At 46.4% G+C, this 26,364-nt stretch overlaps 1 protein-coding gene across 10 annotated transcripts in view; it reads left to right on the forward strand.

Annotated features, from left to right (window-relative positions):
- The first annotated feature begins 10,563 nt into the window (after window positions 1-10,563).
- The window catches only part of MAP6D1 (MAP6 domain containing 1), a 29,080-nt gene continuing 13,279 nt past the window's right edge, over window positions 10,564-26,364 (forward strand). The window contains exons 1-5 of one of the 10 annotated variants that reach the window (XR_012669904.1): window positions 10,564-11,203; window positions 12,232-12,392; window positions 18,998-19,050; window positions 19,572-19,642; window positions 23,600-23,614. Coding sequence is in view for 4 of the 10 variants with exons in the window: in XM_048864253.2 (XP_048720210.1) it covers window positions 10,686-11,203; window positions 19,572-19,642; window positions 23,600-23,805 (795 nt within the window). In the remaining 6 variants the exon portion in view is untranslated. Of the gene's footprint in view, window positions 11,204-12,231; window positions 12,568-16,950; window positions 17,531-18,997; window positions 19,051-19,571; window positions 19,643-23,378; window positions 23,396-23,599; window positions 24,681-26,364 lie in introns of those variants that run through there. The other 9 variants (XR_012669905.1, XR_012669903.1, XR_012669906.1 and 6 more) reach the window with 9 other exon arrangements.

Raw genomic sequence — 26,364 nt, forward strand, 5'->3', positions numbered from 1 at the left:
TATTAAAAAGTCATGGTTAATCATGTAGGAGCACAAACTAGCTTATGTTGAACCTTGTTAAGGGGTTTTAGAAAATGTAAGTGTACACTTGCTTTTTTAAAAATCTGCCATGGCTATGACAGGTCTAAAGAGCATCCTGCTTGAAAACATGCATGTTTCTTTAATTAAATAGTTCATAAGTCATTAATACTAAAATCATAAAACAGTTTTTTGAGATATTTTCCCCCAACAATTGATGCTGCGTAGTCTGATTTGCCTTACAGTTTATATATATATATTTGCCATCTTTTAGTGATGAGGAATTGCTTCCAAATCCAGTCAACTTTTAACTCTAATCTAACGTCTTCTGGCTTCTCCTGTTCTGTGAGATACCCTTTGTGCCAATTCCAGCTGACAAACTCAGTGCTGAGCAGCAGCTCAAAGCATTGGCTGATGGTGTAGGTGCTCTCTGAGATGCACAATGTCAAAGCTGAACTCAGTGCTAGGAAGTGGCAGGCACAATGAGGACAGAGGAGATGTTAGATTCTCTCACACATTTTTCTAAGCCAGGCCTAGAAATAGGGATCAGAGCATCATTTGTAGTATGCCAGTGAAAATATATAATAAAATGGATGTCCTGTTTTCCTCATCCTCATTATAAAATCCATTTAGCAGTAGGGTGACCGTATTTCCCTATGCTGAATACGGGACACATTGTAAAATTACTCGTATTCAACAGCAATCAATCAGAACTATGCAGTAGCCCCCCCCAACACCCTATAAAAACTCCAGAGCCCAGCAGGGAAAGGGAGGTCTGGGGGGGGCGGCCTTGGGCATAGGCGTAGTATGACTTCTATTTGGGGGGGGGGCAGGGGCCAGCAGGGCTCAGGCCAGCTCCACAGGACAGGTCCAGGGAGGGAGTGCCACCTTCACCCCTGACTCACCTCAGGAGGCCACCCAGCTTGTCTTGGTTGTGACAGAAGGGAGGACCAACCAAAAATTATAATGCAAAGGTGTGTGTGTGCAGGGATTTCAGCTCAAAAAGTTTGAAAATAGCTCAGGGTGCAGGGAATGGGGTAGCTGGGGGCTGTGTGCGGGCAGGGGGTAACTAGGGGCTGTGTGCGGGCAGGGTGTAGCTCAGGGTGTAAGGAGCAGTCCCTGAGGGCTCTGCCAGCCCCACCCCTGCGGCTCTTAGTGGCTGCATGAGAAAAGGGGGCTGGGAGCTGAGGAGCAGCCGGCAGGAGAGGAGGAAACACCATGGCTGCCTGCTCCATGGCACCAGCCAGAGGAGCAGTTGCCTTGCACTTCCCGGCTCCAGCTTCCTGCCTCCGAACCAGCCAGAGGGCAGAGAGGAGGAGAAGTGGAGAGTGTGGCGCTGCCCCCGGGATATCCCTTCATGCTCACTGCAGTTTGGGGTGGTGACATTGCCAGTGCCCCCCAACTCTGCCCATGGGCTCAGGGGGCTTCTGCCCAATGGAGAGCATTGGGGATCCAAGATTCAGCCCCGCAGCTCTGGCTTCAGCCCACAGCGGGCGCTGGGAATCAGGGCTTCCATCCCCACCTCAGCTCTGGTTTCAGCCCTGTGGCAGGCACTGGGAACTGGGGCTTCAGCCCACACCCGGCGAGTCCAGCTTCAGCTCTGGAGCGGGTGCCGGGAATCAGGGCTTCAGTCCCCGCCCAGCTCCAGCTTCCACCCCGCAGAGGGTGCTGGGGATTGGGGTTGCAGCCCCATGGGGTGGCGCTGGGGCTCTGGGTTTTACCATCGGTGCCCAGTGACCCCCCTGAAAGTGCTTGCAGACCTCAGTTGAGAACCCCTGCTTAAGGTTTCACATGGAGAAGGGTGACACACACCCCTAGCCCCTCACACACGGGGCTGCCTCTCGTCCTTCCTGACATGTCATCTTCCTGCCTCTTCACCCAGCCTTAGGCCACCCCATGTACTCTCACTGACAAGCCACCACCTGTTCGCACTCACTCGCCAGCCATAAACAAGACATGGCTGGGGCTGCACTGACTGACCACTGACTGCCCAGCAGGGGGAGCAGAAAATATGGGACAATTTTCCTGTTTTTTAAAAAAAGGCGGGACACTTGCAATAGGGCTTAAATACGGGACTGTCCCATTAAAAACGGGACAGATGGTCACCCTATTTCGCAGGATAAAGTACTCTGTATTTGAGCCAGATCCTATTTATTTTTAAAGTCATTACACACAGAATAGTAAGTATTAGTTCTAGACCCCAGCACCAGGACATTCATTAGTAATATGCATTGTTTATATTTCAGTAAGTCAATAGCATTTGTAATTATACCTATACTGATGTAATGGGGGCCAGATTTTCAGATGTGACTAGTGATTTTGGTTGGTTCCATTTTTGGGTACCTAACTTGAGATGCCTCGCAGGGACCTAATTGTTCAGTGGGAGAGTACATAACACTTCCCTCAGGCTTCTTTAAAGTGTTGTAAACTGGGTGACCAAAAATTGAAGCAATCAGAATCACTAGTCATGTCTGAAAATCTTGATCCAAGTCTCACTCTGTAGGATGAGAGACGATTGCCTCAGGGGTCAGGAAAGCATTCCTCTGTGCACATTGGCATTTTGAGGGGTGACACACAGAATATTAGACTAGATGATAGAGAGAGATCGTGTCTACCTCTATATGTGTATGGTGCCCAGCACAATCCAGCCCCAATCTTGATTACAGTCTCAAGGTGTTGTTGTAATATAAATAGTAAATAATGGATATGAGACATTCTATATCTTGGGGGAGAGCCCTGTAGCCCCCATATTCCTCATTTATATATAATTGTGATCTTGCATATAAAGCAGGCTGTGTGAGGTATCAGGAGAAAGGTTATGATCTGCTGAAAGTCATTTTTCTATATAAATATGTATATCATTAATGCATATGCAGTTATGAGAATGTGTGGTATGGTTTCAGGCTTCAGAGGGGTCGCCGTGTTAGTCTGGATCTGTAAAAGAGGCAAAGAGTCCTGTGGCACCTTATAGACTAACAGACGTATTGGAGCATGAGCTTTCTGGGTGAATACCCACTTCGTCAGATACATGTGGTATGGTTGTCACTAAAATATGCTATGGGTTTGGGAAGCACCCAGATACTAGCTCTTCAGAGACAATGCCAAGGAAAGTAATTAACACCTGGGCAGGTGTCAAACAACCCATCAACAACCATTGTCCTGCAAGAGAGCTACAATTCAATGACTCACCTGCATAAGTCTACACTAGGGTTGCCATCCCTCCAGGATTGGCCTGGAGCCTCCTGGAATTGGCATCAGTCTCCCAGTGACTATTGAAAGCAATGTGGTCGAGTTTAGTAGGCTATTTTAAGAAAATGACATTACATCATGTTGTGGGGTGACCATATTTTCCTATGCTGAATATGGGGCAACTGGTAAAATTACTTATATTCAAGCAAGTTCAATGGCAATTGTACAAAAGTTTCAAATTAACATCAAGTTGACCAAGTCCATGTTTAAAAAAAAAATACTGCGTAGCTGGATACTTTTTATTTACCTTCTTACCTTTAAGGCTTTAGAGTTCACATGGGAAGGGGTGACACACACTCTCGTAAACCTCTCTCACACAGTGGGGGTGACTGACTGACCCGACCCTCCATGCCCTGTGTTCTCTGCCCTCCATGCCTGGCTGGGCCCCTGGTATGGACCCGCCTCTCCTGGTATCTGTGCAGGGTCATCTGCCCCCCCCCCAGATTTCTGACAGGGTTCACACCAGAATGTGGCCAGCAGCAACCTTTAGGCACTCTGTGAGAGGGAAAGGATGGGAGCTACTTCCAGTTGCAGGGCAGGGGAAGTGGGGGAAGAGATGACTTGGCCCGTGTCTTTGCAGAGGTCATCTCTTCCCCCACCCGCACTGTTCCCATGTGGCTGGAAGCAGCTTGTCCCTTCCTGTCTTCATAATGTCAAAAGGCAGCTAACACCTCCAGGCTGCTGCTGGCCACCGGCGTAACCCAGCTGTCTCCTGGCTACACTATGGGCAGGAAGGGGTTAAGCCCTAAGGGGGCATTGTGCACCAGGGCCCAGGGAACCTGACTGCAGGGGCTTCAGGGAACCCAGCCAGAGAGGTGGCTCAGCAGAGGAGGGTGCCTACAGGATGGAGCAGCCTCGCACTCCCGAGGAGCAGGACACGAGTGGAGGGGCAGGCGAAGGTGGTGCTAAGCCCCTGCCCTGGGGGCTACTGTGGAACCTGCAGGTTCAGGGCATGAACAGGCTGGAAATCGCTTCCCCCCCCCATTCTCCCTCCCTTGGCAGAGAGGCTGTCCTACCCTGCGCCAGTGCTGTGCGGGGCTTTGGCACATGCAGGGCTCGGCTCCTCCTGGCCAGCACCCCAGGCCACAGGGTCTTGGGCTTTCCCAGAGCGCCTGCCCAGCCAGAGGCAGTAGGGGAAGGAAGGAGCCTGCCGGCCAGACTGTTGGTAAGCTGAGTGCTCCCAACAGGGACTGGTTCTCCGCACAGTACTGGGATGGGGCATGCCCTGCCAGGGGGATATGTAGGAGCGTGAAATTTCCTGGAATAGCTTCAATCAGAGAGTTGGCAACCCTAGGCTACACCGGGAAACTGGTCAGCCCTGCCTGGGGACTCAGCAATGCCCACCAGACATGCCTGGACTTGTGTTCTCCAAGCACATGGACTAAGGGTATAAAATAGAACACAGTGGCCCCATGCTGGGCCTTTCTCCTTCCTCCACCTATGCTGCAAACAGCAAAAGCAGTCAGAACACTGAAGACTCCAACAGAGGAGACTGGCCCAGGTTTAAGGGACAAACCTGTGTAAGCGGCATCAGGATGAGCTCTACCTTGACATCTGGTGGTGAGTTGTGGCAGGTTGTGGAAAAGAACTTCAGGGGCTGATCTCATTTGCATAGGCACACCCACCCCACCTAGATGGTCACTTTGGCTGCTGTGAGATCCCCAGTTTCTCTGTTATTGGGGCAGGAAGAATAAAATGTTATTATTCTGATTATGTGAATCAAGGACAGTGGAACTGTACTTGGCTTTTTGTTATGCTGGAGGGATTCGCCATCAACTAAATAGCACTCACTAGGCAAGGGACATGGGTTCCAAAACCCAGTGAAGAGAGAGAGACTGGGGACAGGTATTTGTGCTGGGGGCCCTAAAAAACAATTTTACTCTACTCCTCTCTGCTGTATAATATCAGAGTTAATTTTGATTTCATTAGGAGTCTGGTTACAGGCTGTTGAGCTGATTTCACTTTAGCCCAATGGTGCACCAGCACTGAGGCTTCCCCACTACAAGCTGAAATCACTGAGTGTTGTTAAGTTGTGGGGGGGCCTGAAGATATATTGGTGAGCGACTAGCAGGGTGTCTGCTGGAGCAGAGCGGCTCACGGCACGGCTGGCGGAGCAGAGCAGCTCGCGGTGAAGGCTGCAGCAGACCCCCACAGAGAAAGGTGCCCCTATACCTCCCCCTCTTCCACCCAGGCTGGGACGTAAACTCTGCAGATGAACTTTTGGGTTGCTGGACTTTTGGGACTTTGGGTGACTTTTGGGTTGCTGGACTCAAGAACCAAAGGGAAAGGACACAGCCCAATCTGCTTGGCATGGGTCTTCTGGTTCATGGTTTGTGTTACGAATCATGTTTGTGGTGTTTTCCCAACATAATGCTGCACTGTTTTCTCTCTGTTATTAAAAGGCTTTTGCTACACTCAGACTCTGTGCTTGCAAGAGGGGAAGTATTGCCTCTTAGAGGCGCCCAGGGGTGGTGGTGGTATGTATTTGTCCCAGGTCACTGGGTGGGGGCTCAAGCCAGTTTTGCATTGTGTTATTGGAATGGAACCCCTAGATACTGAACCCGGCCCTTGTTGCTGCCAACTCTGATGGGCAGAAGGGTTACTCCTATATATTAAGGACTGCAATATCCAGTGGGGTGAGAAAAACTGTTTAACTAGATGTTGCCCAGTCTGATAGGGTTGAGAGTTTAGACTGCGTGCTTACATTTTCTTTTCTTTTGGTAACTAACTGACTTTTTGCCTATCGCTTATTGTCACTTAAAATCTATCTTTTGTAATCAATACACTTCTTTTACTGTTTATCTTTACTAGTGAGTTTGCCTGAAGTGTGCAGTAAATCTGCTCAGGTTTGCAAAGGCTGGTGTATATCCACTTTTCATTGATGAAGTGGTGAACCAGTAATAAATTTGCAGTGCTCGTCTTGAGCAGTGCAAGATGGTATGTTCCTGAGGTACAAGGCTGGGAGCTGGGGGGATTTGGCTGGTGCCTTTCTCTGTGTGACTCATGAGTGGCTCTGGGAGCATTCATGCAATCTAGCTGGGTGTGGGGCTCCACATGCGGTTGTGCTGAGTGATCACAGCTCCTGGAGGGGTTTGCTGCTTGTCACTAGCAAGGCATCGTGAGAGACAGCCCAGGCTGGAGAGAGTTAAGGGAGCACAGTGGTCCCACAGTCCCAGGCTATACCCTGGGGATCCTGTCACAAAATAAACTAAGGGTTTCATCTGATATGGTAAATCTTCTATTCCTAAAGTTTCACTGCACACCTATGCATCACTGATTTGACCACTTTGGATATCCACTTAGAAATAGATTATTGCTTCCTAAAATGAGGTTTCTGTCCTGTTAGCCTTTAACTATATGATTTTATAATACATAGATACTTGAACCTAGCCCTATAAGTGTCAGAATTTTACAGCCTGGTATTTGATAGTGTGGTGAACTATAATGATTAAGTATATCATTACAAAAGATTCTGTATCATAAATTGTAGCATGATATTATAGCCTGTAGCCACTTATTACATAAGATGTTAAATTCTAAAAAGACCAAATTACATCCCTGATGTAGTTTCATCAGCTTCAGTGGAGTTGAATCAGGGATGTAATTTACAGTCACTAGCAAACCCTAAATCATGTATCCTGCCGCATACAACGTATAAAATATACATTACACGTTTAGATCTGGTTCATAGGCAAGTATCAAAAATATAAAGTGCAAACAAGTTACCTGTACTATGAATTAAAAACCTATTCTTAAATATTTCACTGAAACACCTTGTAAATTAGGAAAGGATAGAAGGCAGTCCAAAGATGAAAGAAAAAAGTGGTGGGCTAATCACTATTTTATTAATTTTACTATTCTTTTCATAGTGGTTCTTTTCATAGTGTAGCATGTCAGCAAAGACCCTGGATTAACAAGAAATGGCTCTTATTGTATGCCTAGCTATTGTTTATTCTGCATATTATTTCATGCATATTATCATAGTTATACATCATATAACAGTGTAACCACAGATTATTATAGCCAACCTAACATTGCAAGAAAGCAGTAACAGTGAAGGAGGAAGGATCAGGGCTGGATTACCCAATAGGCAGACTAAGCATGTACTTAGGGCACCAGCAAAGCACGGGGCACCAAAAAAAAAAAAAAGATTTTTTTTTTAAAAAAAAATTGATATTTGATATTTCAAAAAAAGCATTGAAGTAGTCATCATGGGAAAAATCACAACTTTGTTAGACTTCCTTACACTCCTCCCCTGTTTTTCTGTTCTCTTTTTATTACTTATCCCCACCTAAACCAGGGGGGTGTCCTACTAACGTAGATCCAAATAATGTGAGGAAATCAGATCCTGTCATGTATTGCAATAAATTTATGTTCTATTATCGATATATTCTTCTGAGTTATACGTACTTGATTCGGTTTTTTTTCTTATATATATACACACATAAAAATAGTGTATGTTGTGTAATTTGTTTTTTTTTTTAAGTTGAGATAACTGAGATAAGGAGCAGGATGAAACATAACCAACTGAGTGGAGCATGGAAACGTAAACAGGTGGAAGAAAAGAAACAAAAAATTAGTGAAATTTTCCAAAATCTTCCAAAGCTGACATCATTTTCCAAAGCAAATCCATCAGAAGTAACATCTTCTCTCAGTAGCACAAACATTGTTCCAAAACCTGTATATGTTTCAGAGACTGACCCTTCTTCTGTTGGTGAAACAAATACCATTCCAGAACATGTGGATGTGTCAGAGACTGTAACTGATCATCCTACTCCTGGTGGTAAAACAGACATTGTTCTAGAAGGTGTAGATGTCTCAGAGACTGAACCTGCTCTTGCTGTAAATAACAGGAGAAAAGATCCTATATGTGGGTTGATTTCAGTACCGATGATGTTGCTTACTGGATAGATCGTGGACCAAATGACTGTCAACACCACACTGGGCCATTTGAGAAATCACATCAGACTTTTACCAATGGCAGGCAAACAAACAAGATATTGTCCACAAAAAATATTTTTCGGCATGAAAGCGAATGGTGAGAAATATACTCGAGAATGGCTACTGTATTCACCATCAACAGGGTCTGTATACTGTTTTGTTTGAAAACTTCTTGCATATAAACCTTAAACATCCCGGTTTGCTGCAGATGGATTTACTGATGGGCAGAATACTGTTTTAATTGAACAACATGAAAATAGCACAACTTCACAGAGATTCAGTGTTGACATATTTAAACCAAAGACAGGGCTTTGGATTGACACAAAAATTGGAAGAACAAATTAAAGGGGAGCGTGAATACTGGCAACATGTCTTACAGCGTGTTATAGCTGTTATTCAAACATTAGCTGAACGTGGTCTGCCTTTCCGGGGATCAAATGACACATTTGGATCATTGCAGAATGGAAATTTCTTGGGATTGTTGGAGCTTGTGGCTCAGTTTGACCCATTTTTAGCAGGCCATATCTCAAAATATGGGAATGCTGCAAAGGTAACCCATCATACTTATCCAAGACAATGTGTGATGAACTCATTGGTCTAATGAGTGACAAAGTTCGTTCAGCTATTGTGGATGAAATAAGTACTGCTGGGTACTTCAGTTTATCTGTCGACTCTACACCTGATCTTTCACATATTGATCAATTGAGAATTGTAGTAAGATATGTGTCTCCTACAGATGGAAAACCAGTTGAACGATTTATAACATTCCTCAATTTGAAAAGCCACACGGGTGAAGAAACGGCAAATCAAGTACTGCATTATCTGTGCCAAGTTTGCAAAATAGATTTCTCAAAGTGCAAGGTCAATCTTATGACAACGCTGCCAACATGTCAGGGCGTTATCAAGGAGTGCAGACGAAGCTTTTAGAACAGAACAAATATGCCATATTCATACCACGTGCTGCACACTCTCTCAGTCTTGTTGGCCGCGGTGCTGTTGATTGTTGTCCGGTGGCAGTAAGTTTTTTCTCAACAGTCCAGTTACTTTATACATTTTTCTCTGCCTCAACACACCGATGGGCAGTTCTTAAAACATATTTGGGCAATGATTGTGTGTTGAAATCTCTTTCTAATGCTCACTGGGAGGCACATGCAGTGGAAACAAGTGCAATTCTGGAGTCCTACTCAAAGATTGTGGATGCATTAGAAAGTATAGCTGAAGACCAATCACAAAAGGGAGAAACTATACGAGAGGCAAAAAACATTGCAAACAAGATGCAAGGACTAGAGTTTGTATTCATGTTGACCATGTGGAATGAAATTTTACAACGCTTTTACCACACAAGTCAAGCTCTCCAAGAAAAAGATTTGAAAACATGTGCAGACCTCTGTCAATCATTAGGAGACCACTTACGCACTTTGAGGAATGATTTCGAAAGATTTGAAGACATATCAAAAGATATCTTGCCTGATACTAACTACAAAGAAGCCCAGTCCCACAAGCGAATCAGGAAAAAACAAGCAAAAAAACAAGCGCAACAGAAACAGCATTGAATCCTAGAGACAAAATATCACATATCTACTTACTACGCTACAATGGATACACTTGAAGCTTCTATGAAGAGGAGAGGTGAAGTGTACAAAGAAATATTAAGTAGATTTTATTTTCTAAACGACATGGACTTATCTGACGAACAATATTCACAAGGTTCCCAAAAGCTAGTTGACTCATACCCTGTTGACTGGAACATGAATCTCTGTGGAGGACTACGGCAGTTCCACTGTTATATGCGCGCAAAGTTTAATGAAATAGGACAAATGAAATTCAGTCACATTGATCTTCATGACACAATATTGAAAGACGGAATACAATGTGTATTTCCAAATGTAGAGCTCGCACTACCTATTTTTCTAACATTGATGATTACTAACTGCTCCGCAGAATGCTCTTTTTCTCAGCTGAAAAAAACCCTCAGAGAACAAGGTGTCAGGACAGACTTGATTCACTTTCCCTATTGTGTACGGAAACGGACATGCTTCTTCGAGTCAGCTTCGATGAATTTATCCAGAATTTTGCAATCACAAAAGCTAGAAAGAAGCTATTTTAATTTCAGCATACATGTAAATGGTTTTGTTGTTTCGAAAAATAAAATTTTGTTTTACGGGATAATATTGTTTTTATTTGGAATTACATATGGGGGGGGGGTCACCATAATCTTTTAAGTGCTTAGGGCCTCTAAATGTCTTAATCCGGCCCTGGATGGAGGGGGGGGGGCGCTTTGCAGAGCTCGCTGGCAGCCGCGGCGGGCAGGGATCACGTGTGCGGGCTGTCATCCCCAGCCTGGGGGTGGGGGCACTCACGGGGGCGGGAAGGGGCGGCGCTGACAGTACCCGCCGGGGTCCGCGTCTCCCCGGCCGGCTGGGAGCGCACCGCAGCGGGCGAGCCCTGCCCGCCCCCGCCGCCGCCCAGCCCGCTCCATGGCGTGGCCCTGCATCAGCCGCGTGTGCTGCCTGGCCCGCTTCTGGAGCCAGCTGGACAAGTCCGACCTCTCGGTGCCGCTCACCATCCACAGCTACTCCGACATCGAGGAGCCCGAGGAGGCGCCGAGCCCGGCGCGGGGCGGCCCCCGGCGGGGCGCGGCGGCGGAGGGCCGCCCCCGGGCAGGCGGCGGAGAGCCGCCGGCCGGGCCCCCCCCCTCGCAGGACAGCCTGGCCGTCAAGCGGTCGTGGAAGGGGGGGAGCCACAAGCGGGGCCCGGCGGCGCCCCCCGGCAGCCAGCCCTTCGCCGCCGAGACCCAGTACCGGCAGGACTTCCGAGCCTGGCCCCTGCAGCCGCGAGACGCCTGCCCCTGGGCCGGCGAGGGCAGGAGAGACGGGCCCCCCGCCCCGGCCAGGTCCGTGTACGTCCTGCCCGCCGGGGACAGGGACCCGCGGCCGGAGGCCAGCAGCCGGCTGGGCGGCTTCCCGCAGGGCGCTGCCAACACCACCTCCTACAGGTAAACTGGGGCGGGGCCAGTGCTCCGGGGGCTCCCCCCAGCCCCATACATCTCCCCCCCCCCACCCCGGGCAAGGGGGCTGCAGAACGGCTGGCAGGGAAACACGGGGGCGGGAGTTTCCAAACCTGGCCGGGATTTGGGGTGCCCGGCTTGAAACCCCTAAGAGATGCTGTTCAGAAAGGGATGATGACCCTGACAAGGTGGCTCAGAGCGGGCACCCGGAACCTCTAGTTGCTCTTGGAAATGTGGCCCTGAAAAATCTCAGGTTTTTTTTAAGTCATCTCCCATCACCTTCTTCCAGGTTATGCCAGCCCCATCAGTGCTGGAACTGAGGGTGCTGGGGGTGCAGCAGCACCCCCTGGCTTGCAGTGGTTTCCATCCTATACAGGGTTTATAGGTTGGTTCAATGGCTCTCAGCACCCCTACTATAAAAATTGTTCCAGCACCCCTGGCCAGCCCTGTATTTATTTTGCAGTGCTAATGTGCACTGTCCTGAGGCAGTACAGTATGTGTAGTACTATCAGCCATAACTGCAAGTCAAGTCACTGTATGTATTTGATTTTGCCAAAGAATAACAGGAGTAAAGAAAGCACTAGTATAAACAGCTGCAGAACTCATAATGCCAACTACAGTTGCAATACCATAAGTGCTGTACTGTAAAATACAATAGGACAGTGAGCATAACCAGGACCCATAGGTACACATCAACAAAATGGTTACACTGAACTACATTAGGATTAAGACAATAACTGTTGGAATGTTTAACCCCTGGGGCACTGCATTTACTGTGAATTTGGGGACCACAGAATGTATCCCCAAAACATTTGTGAAACATGAATGTAATTGGCATATGTCTAAAAGGTCACACAAGGTGATATTTAAGCTGTTAATGCCAGGAAAGTTCATGATTATTTAAAATTATGTCACAAACCACCTAGATTTACATGATTTTAAATTATTGATTTATTTTGTTTTATTTTCCTTTTGTCTTTCCTGCATTGTTATAAACATTTATTTACTGGAACAAGAGATGAGACTGGCTACTTCGGAGTTCTGGTCTCTGGAGTTCTCCCTCCATGTCTATCCCTGGAGTATATGAGCCTTTAAAAATAATGTAGTTATTAAATAATGTGCCAAGTTCACTAGAATGGCTGCTGAAGAACTGTTTCATGGCCTCTAATAATCACAGGTATGGCAGTTTTTAAACATGCCTTTTAGGTATATTGATAGAGCAATTAATCTTATTATAACTGGGTAACAGGTATTTATGCATTTTTCATTATGTGTTATTTACCCACCAGACATATTGCTTTCTTTTACAACTGATTAGGTAAATATGCCATTAAATGCTTTTAAGACAAAAATATTTGAATCCCTTGGCGTGATTATAGTCCACCATGTGCATTTATATTGGTTACCTTATCACTCCATACCCTGGAGAGCTGTCACAATATAGATGTGGATATAAAAAAAAAGTCTTTAAAAACAACTGTGCAGCAGTTGACCTTGATCATGTATCTTTTCTTGCTTATTAAAAACAGCAAAAAGCCTAGCACATAATATAGAAAAAGGCCCTGCAAAATGACAACTGTTAATAGACAAAGGCAATTTGAAACAGAACAAAAAGTGCCTTAGACCAGCAAACAGTATAAAATGACGTAGGCAAGGTTGACCAATTAGAAACTCATCCATCTTCAATTTCTGTTTTTTAAATATCTTTCTGGTTATTCTATCTGACCCCAAAACCAAGGGCATAGTAAGCATTCATTACAATCACAGATTTGTGTTTCCAGTTGTCAGTGCGTTTGTACCTTTCACACCATCCTTCCATCTGACTGCTTAATTCTTGTGCAGGACCCTCAAATAACATCCTCCAAATGCAGAAAAGCTTGTACATTTTAAGACTAAGTAGGTAGTCAGGGAGCAAGGGGGATAGACCAACCTGCAAACCAAACCAGCAATATTATAAGAAATCCATGTCTAGGTTCATGACAGCTGCAGAGATAGAGCACACTGCCCCAAAGCCACAGCCTTTTACTGGAGTAGTTGCATCAGTGTGAGGACCTATGAAATGTTTAAGCAGTTCTAGGGTTATCCACTAGAGATCAAATGGTACAAACAGACCTACCCAGTGGTGAGCTGGAGCCGGTTCGCACCGGTTCGCTAGAGGGACAACCGGTTCTAAAAGGGCTTCTAAATTTAGCAACTGGCCAAAAGTGGCGCCCTAGGTGCCGACTCCATGGGTGCTCTGGGGCTGGAGCACCCACGGGGAAAATTTGATGGGTGCAGAGCGTGCACTGGCAGCTCCCCGCCCTGCCCCGCACCCAGCCCCAGCTCACCTCACCTCCGCCTCCTCCCCTGAATGTGCCACCCTGCTCTGCTTCTCCACCCCCTCCCCAGGCTTCCCATGAATCAGCTGTTCGTGTGGGAAGCCTGGGAGGGCTGAGAAGCAAGCGGTGGCTTCGCGCTCAGGCCCAGGGAGGCGGAGGCGGAGTGGAGTTGAGCTGGGGTGGGGTGGAGGGAAGAGGGCCGCCCGCGCCGCAGCAGGTAACCCGGGGGGGCAGAGGGGGCGCAGGGGAACTGCTCCCTGCTCCAGCTCACCTCCGCCTCCCTGGGCCTGAGCCCGAAGCTGCCACCTGCTTCTCAGCCCTCCCAGGCTTCCCATGCGAACAGCTGATTCGTGGGGGGTGGGGGTGGTGGGCGGAGAAGCAGAGCAGGACGGCGTGTTCAGGGGGGGAGGCGGAGCGGAGGTGAGGTGAGCTGGGGCCGGGCACAGAGCTATCGATGGGTGCTCTGCACCCACCAAATTTTCCCCATGGGTGCTCCAGCGCCAGAGCACCCATGGAGTCGGCGCCTAAGGCACCACTTTTGATGTGATCAGTGAGGAGGAGCGGCTGCTCCCCCCTAACTACAGGCCCCCGCCCCTAGGCGGGCGGAGGGACCTGCCGGATGCTTCCTGGGAGCTGCCCTAGGTAAGCAACGCCAGGACTCCCCACCTCGCCCCCTGGCAGGTCCCTCTGGCTCTTAGGGGCGGGGCTGACACCCACTATGGTGGCCCACGAAACCCTCCTGCCCAGTTCTGGGGGCAGTCAGGGGACAGGAGAGAGGGGTGGATGGGGCAGGGTTCCGGGGGCGGGGGGTGTCGTCAAGGAACGCAGGGGGTTAGATGGGGCAGGAGTTGGCCACAACCCCCTCGTGGGGTGAGGAAGGAACCGGTTGTTAAGATTTTGGCAGCTCATCACTGAACCTACCCATGCACTAGCCAGCACATTAGTTTACCATTATACTCAGGGCAAACACTGCTCAGCCTCCATCTTGCTAAAATAATTGTCCCTATCTTCTCCAACTGTCATTGTGCAACAATTTATCACATTTTAAAGTTACTAGGTATAAGACATTCAGATAAAATTAAAGATAGCTACGTGCTTTCAAAGATAAATTATAGGAGTCACAGTAAATGACAGTAAGAGAGAGAGTGAATGGTTGCTTGACAGCAGAAAGTTTATGAGTTTGTGAATGTCTGGTTTTTAAAGCTCACAGGATTGGGCTTTGTTAGCTTGGATGGGTTAATGACTAATGTTCTAGTCTGGTTGTTATACTCTGACTGGGGCAGTGCACACCTGCCGGGAGCTCGGGTTAGGGGCTTCAGCCCCACTCCTGTTGAAGCCCTGAGCCCCAGCATGTGCACCGCGCAGAGATGAAACCCCAAGACCCCCTTCCCCGCTGGACAGAAGCTCCTACCCCACCACCGCACTGCAAGGCAGAGGTCCTGAGCAGCCCCCTCCCAGTCTGGTAGGTGGAGAATGGGGCGGCAGGGGGAGGGCTTGCAAGCCTCACGTTAACTGTATAAGAGCCGCACGTGGCTCGCGAGCCTCAGTTTAGCCAACCCTGGAATAGAGGAACCCCTCTGCAGTACTGCCCATCCCCTAATGCTAGGTTGTTTTCACGACCATGACTCTCCAGCCTCCTCCACCACATACTTTTTATAGTCTTTTGAAGGCACCTTGGTGGCCTTTTAACCCCTTCCCCTCTATTGTCTTCAGGGCATGGCTGGCAAGCCTCATTCCCTACTCATGACCTCCAAGATGGTCAGGTGGACTCCTGCATTTTCTTCTTTTAGGGTGGACGATACGGTCAGGCTAGTTCATAGGGTCAGTTTTCATGGCAGCAGACACACAACCCTCACTTGCTCCTCCATCCTGCTATAGTGGATCCACCCTCCTGCTGGCTGCTCTTACTTCATTGCCTTTTGTAGGTTATGCTCAGGGAAGCCTGCCTAGCAGTTCAGCCCAGGTTTCCTTGAGGCTACAGGAAGCCGACAACACTAGTATTTCATAGATTCACAGATACTAAGGTCAGAAGGGACCATTATGATCATCTAGTCTGACCTCCTGCACAACGCAGGCCACAGAATTTCACCCACACACTCCTGCAAAAAACCTTTCACCTATGTCTGAGCTATTGAAGTCCTCAAATCGTGGTGAAGTATGAATGGCTCTGCCGTAGCGACAGTGGGCTGAGTCAGAACAAATTCCTTGTTTCTGCTGAATGGGGAAGCAGATTGGTGACCTGGTCACTTGATGAAGACTGAACTTGTGGATTAGATGGCACTGGACCTTATCTTCCCCCAAAGAGTTCAGAAAAGGTGAGTACTTTCTGCCCAAACATAGACAATGGGAGTGAGGGGGAACTGAGGATCACTAGGCCACCCATAGAAGAGAGGAAATGATGGGAAGAGCCAAGGATTGGACGAACCAGGGGAGAGTACAGGCCTGTGTGGGAGGGATCAAAGGAGAGCCACTGAGACCGCACAAGGAGGGGATTCTCTTTCCTGCTTGGCCAGGGGAATGGGTAGAACAGGACTTTCTTCCCAGGCTCAGGGTGGGGTTTGTCTCATCTCATATCTGAAGGATGAGCTGCTGGCCAGGGCGCCTCTCTCCTCCCCAGCTTTGAAGCTGGGGATCTCTGAGCAGAATTCTTCTCTTTCATTCAGGGGCTGGGGATCGCAGACAGGAATACTCCCACTTCTCCTCCACTCAAAGAATAGGGTCCCTTTCCATAGGTCTCTTCTTTCTCCTCTTCTCCCCCCCATCCCACAGTGAACACTGTTTAGAATCATCCCCATCATAGATGCTGTAGCTCAACTCTGTACCAAACCAGGTCAAACTGAAACAGATTTCACAAGGCGAGCACAGATAGCTCTGTAAAGTGAACAAGACAAAGTCAGTAGCCAGCAACCATATTGCCATTAGAGTGACTGGCAGCTCTCAGAAGCTGGAGGCAGCTGGCTGGGCCTGCTCAGTATTGAGAGAGAAGCCCTCCCCAGGAAAGAAAAGTTGATTTGAACAGATAATATAGAAGAGTTCAGATTCAGCTTGTCTTATTCCCTGTACTCAGTGTGCCCTGCATTTTCTGGCTGGTTTATTAGTGTAAATTTTGAAATTTTAGTTATTTTTGAAGATTCTGAAACTTTGGCTTCACATTTCAATGGGACTTGTGGAATTTTCACTGTAAATTAGTTTTCATACATTTTTTCAAATACATGACAATAAACCTTCAGTAAAGATGAAATATTCTATAGTATGTTTGTGTGCACCAGGCTGATGCTACTATTTTATCTCCTGAGGAACTTCACTCGGCAAATTCTGCTTCCATGTCTCTCCCAACATTTTTAACAGCAGACTCTTACTGAGTACAGAAGGAAATTCAGCACCATACCAACACAGGCTGTATTCTTTCCCTTACAGTATGAAGCAAGTCATCCTGACCTACCATTTTGCAGAACAAATCAACCAATGGAAACAATGATCAATGGAAAGGCCCAATCCAACTCAGACTGACTTCTGTGGGAGTCTTTCCATTGACTTCAGTTGGAGCTGCATTAGGTCCCAGATGAACTCAAAATCAAATTGAACTTCCAGCATGTATTTCAAGCCAGATCAATATAAACCTCATATAAAAAGGCAGGAGTGGGAGATGCTCCAATTTTGAAAAGATCTTAGTGGCTACCACATCCTATTAGTTTTAACAGAGATAAAAGTCAGGCGGGGGTCTACTCTTTCCACAGAGGTGACTTCCAGTTTAAAGAGGGCCCTTATTGTCATGGTAAAAGTCCTTCCCCCACTGGCATTAAATCCACATTTGACACAGTGGAGTCTTTCACACATCAGTTATTTTGTAATGTGGCATTTTGATTGCATTTTACAGGCATTTAAAGCAATGTGAATTTATTGTTTAGCTCCACAGTGTCCTGCAATGACAGAGGTTAGCAGCAGGAATGATTTGGAGTTTCAGGATTCTACCCAATGTACACATTACATTAGTCAGGTACTGGACTCCCCTCATCTTTTTAGTTTGGAAGTAACTCTCTAGTTTGGGGGGGGCATGAGCGCCAGTTTATAAACTGCTGGACTAGGAATCAGGAGACCAGAGTTCTAGTCCCAGCTCTGCTGTTAACCTGCTGTATGACCTTGGGCAAGTCATTTTGCCTCTCGGTGTCTGTTCCTCATCTCATCTATTTAGATTATAAAATCTTTGGAGCAGGGATTGCCTCCATGTAAGTATAGTAATGAGCACATGGAACCTCTTGGTGATACTGGAAGACAAATAATAATCCACAGAAATCATGGGAACTAAATGTTCCATCATCCTGAGTTGGTACTTATCCACAAACTAGCATCACAGAGAAGACTTGTGCATGAGAGGGCAGGGCTGTGTGGGATCCCAGTATCAGCATGTACTGTTGCCTGTGTAAAGTGACCAGCACTGAGCAGGAACTGCCTTTTAATTTTTATCTTGGGAGAAAACAGAAATTATATGCAGAGAAGCAGAGTAATGAAAGGCTAAGCCTGATGCACTAATCACACATACATCAGGAATGTCCGGGTTAAAGGCTCCTCGGGTATCTGAACCTCTGCCTTCTTGTGTGGGAGTATTTAGAGTATTCTGTCACTGCACGGTCACACAGAACAGAGCAACGTGACAAGCTCTTCAGCAAATGGGATGGAACAGAATGAAGAGGAAGGGGTTTTCTCTGTATCTATGGATGCATGAGGGTAGTATATTGTTTTACTGACTATGCTATTCCCCTGCATTTGAATACTGCTCCTGCAGTACTGTGTAAACAAGGTGAATTATGGGGGCTGTTTCATGTTAAATAGAACTTTTTTTTTTAAGTGGAAAAACACACATCACATGATCAAGACAGATACCTGAGAGGCAGCATTAATGTAGCGGGGGTGGTGGTGGTGGTGTGGATTTCAGCCTGATCCAGCAAGACACGTAAGCGTATGAATAGTCCCATTATAATCAATGTTTAAAGTTACCTTTACTTGCTTAAGTCCTCTGCTGGATGGGGCCATTAATACTGAAGCCCTCACTTTCATGCCATTAAAGATGCAAGCTTTCAGGTGCTCTGTTGCAAAGGTTCTCAGACTGTGATCTGGAAAACCTTCCCAGCAGTCTAGGTGCACAGGATTTCAGATCACAGCAAGGTGGTGGGAGGGCAGATGGCCACAAGAGGCTCTTTCTGTTATGAAATGGTCTGCAGCGTGGAAAGGTTGGAGAACTGGATCCTGTTGCATGCTGTTGGGAGGAACAGATCCCTTCTCCCCACTCTACGCCCAAAACTATGGGCTGGATTAGCCAAGGGGGATAAAAGAACCATTACAGAAACCAAACGGCCAGGGTCACCTATCCACAGAGTCCTTCCACATAATCCACTGAGAAAGGTAATGTAGCTTCCCAGCAGCTAAATTCACATGCTGAACCACACCTTCTTTGTGCATCCAACAGTGATTTCAAGGAAACTACCTGGTAACCTATGGGATGATGCTGTTATGATAAAGGTAATCCTTCCCTTTCTCTGCTGCTTCTCCTCTTCTGGCTATCTAGATAACTTACTTACATGGCTCCAACTACCATAGTATCTGACTGGCTCACAATACCCCTGTGAAAATGCTCAGATAGTACAGCTATGAGTGCAGTATAAGAACCTATATGGAATAGATAGGGAAGTGCTATTATCCCCATTTTACAGATGGGAACCGAGACAGAGAGAGGCTAAGTGACACAACCAAGGTCACAAAGGATGTCTGTGACTGCACAGGAACTTGAACTCAGGTCTCCTGAGTGCTAGGCTAGTGCCCCAATCACTGGACCATCCTTCCTCTGTTACCATCCACTTTTCTGCTCCCCCCACTATCGTCTTCCTCTGCTATTCCTTTTCCTTCTCTCCCTTCACCTCTCCTTCTCTCCACCTCCTATATCGCTCCTCCTTTCTCTCTAGCCAACCTCCCTTCCTTAGGGTTAGATTTCTTTGAAGATTGCAGCACTATGCTACAAGAAGGCACCATTATATTTCTTACAGGAGCTGGACTGGCATTCTATCCAGAAGAGGGCAGCGTTTAAGATGCTATCCAGAATTCCAGCATATTATAGGTGGGTTTGCTACCACCGCCTATTATTAAGGTTGTCTGATACCTCCCATTATAAGACACTGTTTTCACTTTGCCAGAGTTTAACCATTTGGGCTGAAATTTTCCATGCTGGGTTTCTGCCTCTGTGATTTTTTTTTCTTTCTTTCTTTTTTTTTTTTTTTTTTGAACGTGTTAGCCAAACTGGTTCCACCATTTCTGAGAATGAGGCTAGGGGCAAACACATTGTTTTTTCAATGTTACAAACATTCTGGCAACCTTTTCTTTGGAAAGTGCTAATGCCCCAATGCTTTGGAACAGCGACTTGAAATTAGGCAGGGAGATGGTCTTTTTTTTTTTTTTTTTTGGTCAGGGATGTGCTTTTTGCCAACCCTGTGAAAATCTGCCCACATTTGGCTAAATTGTAAGCCTCTGAAAAACTGAAGTTCACACATGCTTAGAAGAGAATTGCTAGAGTTTAGCAGCTGAAATCTCTGAAGATTCTGTCCTCACTGAACATGCTTCAGCCTCTCACAGCTCCTAGGTGTGATCAGACTGCACATAGACTATCCCCATAGAGTAACTGAGCATGCTCCAGCCTAGGGCTGGAGGGGCAAAGACAGACTTTCACTGCAATAGTTGCTCCTGTTTGCTCCAGGCTGGGGTGGGACTGGGAATTGGAAGTGAGAGCAGGGAGCTTGATCCCCCATGCTGTCATTAACCCCCAGCTGACATCATAGCAGTGTGGAGGAGGAAGCTGTCAGAGTTACATGCAGAGAGGAGAGAAGCTAAAGCTAGGTAGTTGCAAGGTGGACTGGGGGAGTAGATTGAGACAAGGAGCCTGGGAGCAGAGACTGGGATTGGAGGCTGGCACGGCGGGTGGGGTGGAGACTGGGACTGGGAGTCAGGCGGCTAAGTCCGACAGGCTGGTTGAGCAGACTAGATCTGGGAGCAGGGGAGGGGAAGACTGGGACTGGCAGCGCAAGAAGACTGAGAACCAGTGGGGCAGAAGGGCTAGGAACCAGATCTGACAAGGAACTGGGATGTAGGGGAAGATCTGGGATTATCTGGACAAAGAAACTGGGACAAGGTGCTGAGAGAAATGTCAACACTGAGATTGGTTGAGAGCCTCGGGAATGAACGGAGATGGGGAATGTGGATGTGGACAGGTGATTGTAAGCAAGCGAGAGAAAGAGAGAGAGAGATCAGGGAGCAGAGGAAGGAACTTGGATTGGCTTGGTAAAGAGACTGGGGATGAGACAGGAGTTGGGCTGCAGGGACCTGGGAACAGCTAGGCAACAAGATTGGGAGCACGAGATGGGGGGAGCTTGAGAGTGACTAGGATGGGAAGTCTGGAGGGTTGAGACTATAACTTACTGAACAAGGAGCCTGGGACTGGCTAGGTGAGGAGAAAGGGACTGGGACAAGGAGCCCGTGGTGGAGTAGAGACAGGACTGGGGTAGATTGGAGGAGATGGGGTGAAGCTTAGGGAGAATGGGCAGAAGAATCTGTGCCTACTAGAGCACATTCCCATCCCCAGGCATTGCCTGGGAAAGGAACCCAAGCCAACATCTGTGAAACCCAGTGGCAAAGTGTCTGACCCCCTCTAATGCTGGTCCACATAGAAGATAACCTACTATTGCTATCAGTTATTCTATTAGCCCCAGAAGCAGAGGTAAGTGCGGTTGATATGAAGGTTCCAAGCCTGCTGATGAACTGAGTATCATCAATATGTTGCCACATGATGAAATTTGTTTTTCAGTTTGCCTTTTTAAAAACCTAGCAAATTACACAAAAAACCCCCGTGTTAAAAGAACATTACTAAGGCTGCAAAGACAAACACTCAAAAGTTAGGAAATGCCAAAATTAAGGTAGTCCATGAAACCTTAATTTGGCCCCGCTTGTGCATACGCATTCTGATACAGTTGACTAAGTACATTGTCACATACTGTTTTGTTCATAGGATCCCTGCCTCTTTCAGTGCACCGGAAGGACCTGTTTTGGGGATGCATCAGGGTTGTGTAGTGAAGTGGACAGTTGTCTGTAGGACCCCTGCCACATTTGTTGCAACAGTTGGAAGGTATACACTGAGTGAGACGGGATTTCAGAAAGAGAAAAGAGGGTCTCGTGGCTTAGGCAGTTGAATGATGATGCCGTGGAGAACTGAATTCTTTCCCTGCTTCTGCCACAGAATTTCTGTGTGATGTTGGGCAAGTCACTTAAACCAAACTTTTCATAAGTGGTCACTAATTGTGTGTTCCTCATTTTCTGGATGCCTGACTTGAGACCCTGAGGACTGATTTGTGGAAGTTCTGAGCACTCAGAGATGCAACTGAAATAACGGAGCTCTGCTTTGAACATATGAAGGGCTATATAATACTCTGAAAAATCACATCCTAGATGTCACAGATTGGGCACTCAAAATTCGTGGACACTTTTAATCTCTCTGTGCCTCAGTTCACCATCTGTAAAATGGGGATAATCACCCCTCACCTCACAGGGGTGTTTTTAAAATGTGGCCTGGTGCCACACACTGAACAATGAGGCAAAAACAAAATACTGAATAGCTGTTCATTAAGTGAGCACCATTAAGTGAGCATCCATCTTGTGCACTGAATGAGGCTGGGTCCTGGGATTTATGTAATTAAAGACTGTATCATAATGTGTACACACAAGGGGTTGCACATGCAACCTTAATTCTGGCATTTCCTGTCAGAATTTAATGCCAGAAGGGACCACCTACTTATCTAGTCCAGGGGTAGTCAATTATTTTTTTGTCAAGGTCCATATTTCTTGGTCAAGGTACAGTCAAGGTCCAGACTCCAGAGAAAAATAATAAAAAACAATAATAAGTAAAAAGATTTTGGGGTCCATTCAAAAGCACCTGGCGGTCCAGATTTGGCCCACGGTCAGCCTGTTGACTACCCGACCTCCTGTATATCACAGGCAACCCACACCCAGCAGCTGCACATTAAACCCAACAGCCAAAATTAGACTGAAGTGTTACGGCCCACAGGAGACTAGACTATTATGTGCCCTAGGGAGAGAACAGGAGGGACCGAGGTGCATCAGTGCCTGAGCCCCCAACAAAGGTAGGGAAGTGATTAAGTGAGCTATAGCTAGATAATCCTGGCAAATGACCTGCACTCCATGCTGCAGAAGGGGGCAAAAAAAAACCTAAGGTCACTGCCAATCTGACCTAGGGAAATATTCCTGGTCAAGCCCACACAGGACGATCAGTTAGACCCTGACTATGTGAGCAAGAGCCAGCCAAACACCTGAGAGAGCGAATGCTTGATACCACTTCAGAGTACTGGCTCTCTCCGCCCAATGTCCCATCTCCAGCCTGATGCTTCAGAGGAAGATTTAAAAACCACTTCCTGGATATATAGCGTGTGGTGGGAGGGACATCCCTTTCTGACTTGGGCAAACGGCCAGCTAAAACCCTGAAGCATGAGCTTTTAGGAACATAAGACAAACCAGAAATGAGCCCTAGGCTGCTGAGCCCCACCCCCACAAGCAACTTTGTCATACAATCCCACTCAAACTTTTGAGTGTTCAACTTTGCAATCTTAATAATGTTCTTTTAACATAGGTTTTGTGTATGTAATTAATAGAGATTTTGGCAAGTCCCTTAGAATTTTACATGTATTTGAATTAGCCTTGATAGGAGGCCATGTTAGCAAGTCCATAGTTTAGGAGTGCTCCTGGATTCCAGCAGCATCAAGGAGTAACACTTTCTGTCATCACCAATGGGCTAGGAGACCGCGTCCAGTCCTGACAGACAACAACCTGACCTCAGTTATACATGCCTTTGTCCACCTCCTGTCTGTACTGTAGCAATGCAGTGTATCTGGAGTGAAACCATCAGCCTTTAGGAAATGCTAACTAGTACAGAATGTTGCAGCACGTCTCCTAAGCAACACAGGCTACTGCCAGCACATCAGTCCCATCCTCTGCTCTCTATACTGGCTTCCCACAGAGCGGAAGATCTCGGTCCTTATCTTCAAGATGCTCAATGGCCTGAAGCCAGCATATCAAAAAGACTGCCTGAGCTCCAGGGTGAAGACCATGGTTGCACCTGTGCTGCTCAGGCACGATGGAATTTCCTATTTTGACCATAAGGGCAAAATTCATCTGAGCAGAAGACAGAGCTCTCTTGGGGACCAGTCTGAAACTGTGGAATGAACTTCCCTCACCAGAAACGAAGGACCATCACAGACCTCGCCATCTTCCACTCCAAGTGCAAGGCGCACTTCTTTAACCTGCTGTTGCTATATAAACACAGACCAGTGTATACATTTAAAAAACAAACGCCTACACAATTCTTCCTCTGGGGAGAAGATGAGAGAATGAACCACAGGTTGCAGGTGTTAATCATGTCACTTAAAGCTCTACTGGAAGGTGTTCAGATATTACATCGATGAAGCAGTGTAAGATCCTATGCAGAAGAGAACAGACATATTGTAACTATTTGAGTGTCACATTCTCCCATCTGGTGTGATCTTTTCTCTTTATTTTTTAGTTGAGCAATGCTAATTTTAATGCGACATTTGTGAATGACACTGGTAAATTATTCATGCCAAGAAACCAGTGAAACAAGAACAGTGTACCTGGCATACTACTGAAAACAAATGTAAACTGTGAATAGTGTGATAGGAATGTAATGTGTCAAATCTATGCTTCAGATGCTAAAGAAAAGCAAAGTTAAAAAAGAGACAACCCCAACATTACAATAATAGAATCCATGCATAAAATATTTCAACGTTTTGTATTTACTTTGTTTTTAACCAGCAATAATATTAAAAATGCACTGCTCCCAAAAAGAGTGAAAACAAAAATAGACTTTTCATATAGTTTTCACAGCATCAGTTTCAGGCAGTACATACAGTAGAGTATTAAAATACAGACATTGGCACTGTCTAAAAGCAGATGTGTAATATTTATAATACAGAATTTCAGTGGATTATTATACCTGATAAAGAAATTCCATGATGCCCTACATTTTGAGCAAATGGTAGAACCTTCCTTTGTATCTCACAGATAAAGCCTGTTTATTATTTCAAAAGCATATGGTGAAATCTTGCAGACTGTTTACTAAAAGTACACTGGTATGCAGCCACTTCCCAGGGTGACTTTGCTGTGTCAGGTAGTGTTAAAAATTCCATTGCATGGCCACTAAATATACTGCTCACAAAGACAAGAAGGGATAATGAGCTATGCAGCTTGTATAGAAGTTGGCAGGTTCTCATCCTAGGAAATCCCTAAGTGTGGGGGTTATTGAGTTTTCATTTGGCTTCATAACTGTCATCTCTTCCTTACTTGGTTTTCAAATCATTCTGACTCCCAACACACAGCACTGAATTTCCAGTGTGACACAGCTCCAAATCCCTATTAGAATTATGCCCTGGCTGAGTCCTGCTTTACTCCTTGTGCCAGCAGGCCAGGTTAAGGGAAATGGGATTTGCCAGGTGAGAGGGGTGACAATTTAGCCTTGGTGACAGCTGACTTCCAAAACTGCCCAGGACACAGTGAAACTAGCTACTAATAATCCCACTTTTGTGGGCTACAGCCAGCCTGCTTCCTAGCAGCATTAATGGCCACTCTTGCCTTTTCACTGGAAAAGATGCAGCATAAGGCCAGTCTGACAGCATATACTGTTCTACTGGATATGGAAGGGTTTGGACCAGATAAGTAAGAGGGCCTAATCTAAGCCAAATTTGAAACACCAATGCAGAGATGATTTCACTCACCGCTGTTCTATATACCCCCCCCCCCCCCAACCCCATCAGAACTTCATGACGGGAAGAACCGGTAATAGGGGAAGAACTCAAATCCCTTTTTCCAAAAGCAACCACCCCCTCACATGGGCTATAGGAGGTCTACTAGGTGTTAGCACCATAGTGTCCTATGACTCAAGCTGTGCCTACTAACCAGTTCAGTGAAACATTTCTATTCAGGCTTAAAATTGGAATTCACACCAAGCCTTATGTAACTACAACAGTTTCTATTTATATTATATACTCTAGCTCCCTCTCCACTAGCCCATCTTAGTGCCCTTTCAATCACCAGAGCAAGGTTCGTCTCTCCCAGAACAGAAGGATCCTATTTGAGGTTTCCTCCCTAGATGTAGGCCTCAGTCCATAGAGAGCCTTTCACCCCTTCAAAGTGCATTCAGGGCTTCCCTCCACAGGCAACTCATGTCCTAACACATCATGACAGTACTAGATGAGTCTTACAGATTCCCTTCCCACGTTAAAGGATGAAGAGAGGGATAATTGTGACAGATCTATAAAGCTGTCTAGAACTCCTGTTGGATAACCATTTGGAAAAACACCAGGATCGTCTCCTGAAACTCCTCTGTGAAACAACCCTTAATTTCACTTTCTGACAGCAATTCAGCTGTCAAGGAACAGCAGGGAGGCTGTTGCATTTAGGGCTAGAAAACTGGCTCTTGAGTTGATGGAAGGATTTAAAATAATTGGATTTACCTGTAAAATGTAAGTTTTTAGCAATTCCTACAAATATGGCTTTGGTCATTTCTATTTATATAGCTCTGAATACCTCACCCTTACTCCAAAACAGCAGAGAGTAAAACTACTGATGTTAAAGCTGCTTCAATTCTAAGGCCCAGATCCTCAGGGGTATTTAGGTACCTAATTCCCATTGAAATCAATGGAAGTTGGGCACCTAAATGAGGATCTGTTCCTAAGTTACTGTCTCTGACACTGCTCCCTGCTTCCCCCA

Source organism: Caretta caretta, chromosome 9, assembly GCF_965140235.1.
Source record: "Caretta caretta isolate rCarCar2 chromosome 9, rCarCar1.hap1, whole genome shotgun sequence".
Taxonomy (NCBI): Eukaryota; Metazoa; Chordata; order Testudines; family Cheloniidae; genus Caretta; species Caretta caretta.